Source organism: Diadema antillarum, unplaced genomic scaffold (assembly GCF_040938485.1).
Source record: "Diadema antillarum isolate AM-2024a unplaced genomic scaffold, OU_Dant_1.0 seq00000070_RagTag, whole genome shotgun sequence".
NCBI classification, from domain to species: domain Eukaryota; kingdom Metazoa; phylum Echinodermata; class Echinoidea; order Diadematoida; family Diadematidae; genus Diadema; species Diadema antillarum.
Genome location: NW_027271169.1, coordinates 152,112 through 159,907, shown reverse-complemented (window position 1 = coordinate 159,907; position 7,796 = coordinate 152,112). Strand labels below are relative to the sequence as shown.

The 7,796-nt window shown below is 36.0% G+C and overlaps 1 protein-coding gene across 1 annotated transcript; it reads right to left on the bottom strand.

The window, feature by feature from the left end:
- Positions 1-367: 367 nt before the first annotated feature.
- LOC139726008 (melatonin receptor type 1B-B-like) lies at positions 368-1,471 on the bottom strand. The gene has a single exon (XM_071637088.1). It carries the CDS (start codon positions 1,469-1,471, stop codon positions 368-370), a length of 1,104 nt encoding a protein of 367 aa, XP_071493189.1.
- Between the last annotated feature and the right edge of the window lie 6,325 nt (positions 1,472-7,796).

Here is a 7,796-nt window from a genome sequence, read left to right as displayed (position 1 = left end):
CCATTAGGTTTCTTACTCTGAAATGCTTTTTTTTACTCTCACTCAATGAAGACTCATCGTAACTTATAGATCTTGTAGCAAAAAGAGCAAAATAAAACAGATTTGGTGGGGAATCAATTGTAATTATCATAATGAAGAGAGAGTAAAATTGACATTACACTCGCAACCATAGTCATTCTAATAAATATTCCCATCCGACAATGTCTTATATATATATATATATATATATATATATATATATATATATATATATTACATATAATTAAGAAGAGAGAAGGGGAGAGAGAAAAAAAAAACATTAAAGGTACTCAAATATCTATTAGATCGATTTTGCTTGACAATGCTGTTGATGTGGTTAGTGCATTTTTCACAAGGCTTGTACCGATGATGAGTGAGCAATCGTTCCAGAAACAGTATTACACGGATCATGTCCTTTCTCACTCGTCTTATTTAGAAAACGTTGCATCCAAGGTGCTGGTTTAGGAATGTCAGCCCATCTACGGGTTAACACACATAGAGAAATTTTACGGAAAAGTGGCTGTTTGAAGCAGTAGATGAACGGGTTGATGCAGGAATTCATGGAAAATACGACGGCGGTGAACTTGAAATATTTTACATAACACTTTTCTGTCGTAACACACAGCGTGTTGGGCAGAATGCAAGTGAAAAATCCGCAGACGACAATGAAGAGATTCTTGGTGATATCGATCTCTCGCTTATCGATAGCTTTCTGCATTGCTATTTCGTTCTCATGAGTTGCCTTCAAATTCCCTGAATCTACCTTGTAGAATTGTAATAGATTGTGATGATGCTTTCGAACGAAAAAGAAAATCTTGAGGTAACAAGATATTATAATAGTAAATGTGATTCCAAAGAGGATTTCTTCAAAGATATGCACGATTTTCAGCTGTAGCTCCGTGCCATCAAAGATGCAGAAAAAGTTATCTGCGTTGTAACCAAGGCGTCCGAACCCGAGTGTCGGTGGCAGGACGATCATCAACATTGGCGCCAGCCAGGCTAACGTAATCATGATAGCGATGTTTCTGTATGTGTATATTTGCATGTACTTGATCTTCGGATAGGTGATTAGCACGAATCGATCGATGCTGATTAGGGCTAAATGGAGGATGCTAGCAACGAACGCAATGATGCAGATACCACCTGTCATTTGACACGCCCATTCTGGTAGAGGCCAACCTTTCAAGTGTAAGAGCGCCACTGCCTGCAGACTCTGCATGCCACACCCAATCAGGTCGGAGGTGGTCAGACTCACCACAAAGACGTTGGTGACTGTCTGGAGCTGGCGTGACAATGAGACGAGCAGGATGACGAAACTGTTGCCGAGCACGCCAATGATGGTGATGAGGCAGATGATGGAGGCCAGAACGGTGTTGGTAATAACCAAAGTTTCGTCAGCATACGGATTAACCAGGTCCTTGATTGACGTGATGTTCATTGCTGACGAAGACATTCTAAGATGTAAAAAAGAAACAACAACAACACACCAACATGAGGACGAATACATGTTTTAACATCATCACTTATTTTAGGTGGTTTCCCTTTTCGTCCATGTCTAGCTCATACATTTCCTATAATATTATATAATATTTATAATATTAACATTGTCCAACTGCACGGTTCGAAAGATCACTTTGTTCTTGAATATTGTTGAAGGTCAGACGATAAGGACAAAGTTTTCCATGTCCAAAGACCATAACTGTCCTGTGTCTGTCCCAGAAATAACGCGCAGAAATCCAGTGCATGTAGGCCTGCTAATATAGCCATGGATTTATTCTTTCTTCAGTTTCATCATTGACCTATGTAGTGGTCTGTCAAACAGCGAATGAATCATAATAATACGTCTAATGATACAGTAGTCATTCAATTCTCTAGGAGCTTGGACAACGTCATATCCGGTTAGCGTTAAGACGTGCTACTTCATAGTACATCTAAGACACCCAGTGGGCAATTGGTAAAATATCAAAAATACGGATTAAGATCTGTAATCAATTAATCCCAGATATACGGGGGATGTTCGCTATTTCGAAGGTTCTTTCATAAAAAAAAAGGAATAGGCCTACTCAGTATACGGTTCGTTATTCTGAAGTATTCCAAACACACAAATTCCCTGTAGACCTACCTACTATTTCGTTAATCTATACCCCCCGCAAAAAAAAACAAAACAAAACAAAACAAAACACATGAAATAAGGTTCGTTAATCTGAACATTTGAGACGTTATTTCAAAGTTTCAAATCCGAAAATGAAATTGTTTCGAAGGTTCGTTGATCCGAAAATGAAATGAGGTTCGTAAATCCAAAAGCGAAAAGGTCATACTGAGAAACCTTAGGAATCAAGAACTTCATTTCAGATTAAGGATTTTTTTTTTCATTTTCGGATTAAGATACTTCGGAATAACGGACCATTCTCGAATAATGAACTGTAACCAGATATACAGAAGGATTGCATACATAGAAGTACGTTACTACATTGACTATTATGCTTGTAAATTTCATGTTATGGTGTATAATTACAAACTCAAAACAGATAAGTCATATCAGATGCAGTGTAGCGATTGTATTTGTGCCATTACAATGTCATGTGAGAACTGAAAATTATATGGAAAGAAATTGTTCGAAAACTTAGAATAACACCCTCTATGCTTTTTCAAAGAAGCCTTCTAAAAAGACCACTTTACTATAGTGAAAATGCACACCAACCTCATTAAGACATTCATAAATATGGTATGTACAGACTGGTCGCGATTTCATCAAAATTGCACCCAAGATAGGAAAGTTGCCAAACTCTAGTTTGTCATGTTTCAACGAAGCAATGATTTTTCAATTATAGTTCCAGATTGATTATTCCATTTCAACCAACTAAATCGCAATGTATAATACCAGTACACATTGGACAAATAATGTTTGTTTTAACAATTTATACTACGTACAAATTATAACACAAAATATCTGTAGGAAAGAATATAAAATGAGAAAAGCAACGCATACTTTGCAAGGTATTGCAAGGCAGTGTTGATATTATGTAAGAAGCACAAATTCCGTCTTTTTTTATAAGGTGACGATATCAATTTCTCACAGTTTTTCATTTGTGAATTTTGATTTAATCCTCCTTATCAGATTTTAGTTGTGTTGCACTAACATAAGGGGGAAAAAGATTACTTGTGAAATTGTGTGGACAAGCCCATAGAAGAGTTAGTAATAATCCCCTTTTAAGAAGTTCATGATTCCGAAAATAAAATAAGGTTCGGTATTAAGAAGGTTCATTAATCTGTAAATGAAATATTGTTCGTAATTCCGAACGTTCCTTAGAAAGCACTTCATTTTTATTTTCGGATTATAGAACTTTGTATCATTTCCGGATTAAACAAATCTTCAGAATAAATAAACCTTCGGAATAACGAACATCATCCAGAAGGATGTAGGTTCGTGACATCATTTTCCATTAATTTTCAGACAATGATTTATTATGCGGTCAAGATTACACTAAATATTAGGAGGAGAACAGTCCAAACTCTGAATGTCATTCAGTCCATAGCGATTGTTATTCGTATCGGTATGATCCATCATTATTCTATGAGAGATTTTACTGAAAATTTAAAGATTAATTAATCTTATTTACTTTATTTAGTACAATTACCTAAAACACTATGTGTAATATTGTGCTATCTACCAATTTTGTAATTCAATACACGTTTCGTTGAGTGGTATTGCATACCCAAATAAACTTGATTTGTCATTTGTGATATTCAACATACCTTGAGTAAATGTTGAATTTTGAGGATATCACGCTCTGTGATCTAGGACGATATACAAATGCTATCAAGTAATCATTTTTAATGGCCATATGGGCCTTATGCCTAAGGAATCTATGGAACACGTTTTTCATCTGCCAAGAGCTGAAGTTGAGAAAAGTTATGGAAATGGTGTATTTGCCAATGTATTTGTAGTGATTTCTGTTTCGAATAGGATATTTAACGTCATTTTCAGTGAGGAAAACCCTTGAGTTTAATACCTGAACCAGTTAGCTCATAGAACTCAATGGGATTACGTAACAATATAATGCATAAAGGTCATCCGGATATCTGTACTCCAAACCTCCAAATTTCATATTGGTTTTTTTTTTTTTTTGCTATTGTCAAAAATGAAATAAAATGAAATGAAATGAAATAAAATGAAATCTATTAGGTTTATTAAAGCGAAATAAATGTGATCGATACAGCTTCATCAAAAGAACGATAGCTACGTCGTCAGGAGAAAATAGGATGATCTTACCTCGTGTTTATTCAGAATTTTGAAAGCTGTGCTGCAGAAGGTTCTTCTCCGGTACCAAGCCTGATCGGGCTGACTTACGGAATGAGTGACTTTACTGCGATTCTGAGGATCATTATGGAGAGGAAAGCTTCCGCTCTCAGCTACGTAGAGTGATCTTCTGACAATTAATTGGCTGTTTGTGGTGACGCATAAATTTGAATAAGTGCTATAATTCTTTTGAGCACATTTCTTTTTTTTACTGATGTAATGCCAGCAACAACCAACCCCCTATCGCCCTCGGAGGTCATCTGCGAAAAAAAAAATCACGCCATCTGCACAACACAATCAACCCCCACAAAGAAAGAAATAAAAAAAGAGGTATTCAAGCTAAGAATAGATACAGTGTGAACTAGATAGATAGATAGATGGATAGAGAAGGGGGAGGAGAGGAGTACACAATCACCTTCTCGGTTAGAAATACTAAAAGTGAGAATCTCTGATATTTACTTTGAACTTAATGCCATTTATCCAATCGTCAACTAGCCTTTTGGCAAGGTCTCGTGGCTGAAAAAGAGACGACCTGCGAGAGAACGGGTGAACCCGTTTCTCGCAGTGCTCGGTGTGGCGAGTTAGTCTCAGTCTTCAGCCACGAGGCCTTGTGAAAAGGCTAATCGTCGTCATGTCTATTCTCACGCACTCAAGGACAAGAAATAGTCACGTATAGCTTTGTGTGTGAGCATGTGTTATGCGTTTGTCGATCCTGTATGTGTTTAACGTTTAATGTTCTCATCAAATAAGTGCAAGGTATTGTGAATTAGTCCCCAAAAGAGTTTGAAATATAGTGTAATTTCAACAAAACCACAGAAACGAATGCAGTCATCTAAATCATTTAATCATTTTAAGCATAAAACATTAATCATTAATTATTCTCCTTTCAGTAAAATCAAAAGAGTTGATTTCCTATTCACTCACCACTGCAAAGTAGACTTGCATTTTTCCACTTTTTTGTGTGTAAATACGAGAGAACATTGGTTGTTTTGTAATGAGGATATAGGCCTGCTATTTCATCAAATATCATAATGTATGTTCATTTTGACGGGGTCATCCCCCGAGACCGACACCCACCAGTTCGACATTAAAAAAAAAAAATGTCAATGATTCATACATTTTTCATACAGCCATCGAGTCATACAACCCATGAGGTATACAGTACAGGTAAATAAGGCCCATGAGTCCTACAATAGGCAAACAAGGCCCACGAGACCGATATTACATAACGATGCTTAGCTTAATGTGTCGTTCTCATAAGTCTTTTTTGCTTAATGGCGAATTCATGGGCTTTTTACCTGGTGTCAGACTCAAGATCCTTGTTTGCCTAGTGTCGAACTCATGAGCTCTATGACCCGTAGTACTGTGCTGTATGACTCAGGGGCTGTATGACTCGTGGGCTGTATGACTTGCAGGTTTGAACTGGTGACGAGCACCCATTTTGAGGGCCCCAGCAACAGTATTCAGCTATGTTATGAAAGAGAAATACTGTTTATTGTATAATTCAATGATACATTGGATGTTTATATTATTTGATTTGTCTTAGAAAAGTTTATGTTACTAAAAGCTTTATATTATTATCATTTTATTTTCGTTTGTATAATGAATGTATTCCTGAAAAAAGTAGCACAAAAATTGAAGTAACCTCTCATACTGTATGATGTAAGTGTTGACGCATATATTCTATTCCTACCTTTGAATATTGTTATCTAAACTTTATAGATTGACAGCAGAATTGCATATGTACAAGGAACATTTGATTGGAAAAACTTTTTTTTTTCGTTGACAACGCTAATATCCGACATTATCGTGTCTTTTGAGATTACAAACTTGTTTCAGTGACTCACGCTTTAAGAGTCATAAGATGAAACGTTTCATTATTTTAAGTAAACGAAGAAATAATAGTTGTCTTCTGCCCGGCATGTTTCCATGAAATTTATTGAGACTATGGTTACACCATAATAACCAATCATACACCAAGTATACAATGAGAGTATATGTCAAAGAAAGAAATAGAACAATTGTTTTATACGCTTTTCATACAAAAAAAAAAAAACATCGATAACAGACTGCATAAGTATGATGATACCTTCAACTGGAAGGTCTACCTACTCTATTAAGTATAATGCAGCTTTAAGCAGTTCAAGGTTAATAATGTCTGCTAGAATGAGCAGTTAACGTGCAAGTAATGTGGATGACTACTACTTATACATTGATGTTAAAGCGACACTCGATGAAATCGTTTATTATCGTTGGTCTGATGCTTCCGGGCCAATATTCAAAATGAAATACAAGTCTGTCTAAAACACCAGCTAGCACATTAACCACAAATGTTATATTTGACTTCATGACGGTACACCACGTCTCTCATCTTCATAAATCTACATAACTTACTAATGTACAACTGAAAGGCTGGCAAACTGATAACACTTTAGCGATTTTAATGATTCTATAGTTTCATATTCACATTACCAAATAGGCTTGATGGTTATTTATTCCGAAACTTCGTTTTCCCAAAGTTTCATATTTCCGAATGTGAAGTAATGCTCGGTACACTGAAAATGAAATAGGGTTCGTTTATCCGAAACGGCCTCTGAGTGGTCCTCTGGAACATTCTTTTCTTCACGCATGTTTCATCGTGATGGTGAAGGGGGGGGGGGTGGGAAGGGGGTGATGAGTGAGAAGAATGGGAGCTGGAGGAGAGCATATACTCCAATTAATTTCATCAATAAAACAACAATGATATCAACAAATCACGATAGTTTTGTTTTTTTTTTCAAGTTTTCATTTTTTTTCAGTAATAATAAATGTGGGCATTTGTGTATGAGTGTCATGAATATGTGTGCGCGTGTGTGTTCGTAGAAAGTTATAAGTAATGCCTATAGGTATCCCACTGTCAAAAGTGAACTTTGCCTTTCCTGAAAATTATTGAAAATTGAAAATGGTTGTGCTGAAATTCACACGTGAAGTTGTTGGAATGCAGATGAGCAGGAGGAAGGATGGGGTTTATGGGCACACAGCAATTTTACGGGATGTTGAAATGACTTTTCGGTGAAACAAGTCAAAATGTTTTACTTTTTACCGATCCCATAATCACTTTTAAGCTGACAATCATAATTATTGTAATCATTATGATGATTATCGTTGTACAATCATTATCGTAATTATTTCTGTAAATATTATCATCATTACTAGTGGTGGTATGAAGGATACGAGCAACTTCTGATCCATGTCCTTCCACTCTCCATAAGAAAAAAAAAACTTTCTGAGTCGGAAACCTCTTTACGCCATTGTATATGTGGAAAATTATGTATTTTGCGAAATGCAAACTCATGAATTATCGTCCCCTGACACTATCATAAGGATTATATACTGATAATTTGATACGTAGTATCCTACTATCATTACACCGTGTACACATTTCTCATTAACAAAACTTTTTGTTTGTTTGTTTTTGGAGCAGCGAACACTCTTTCAT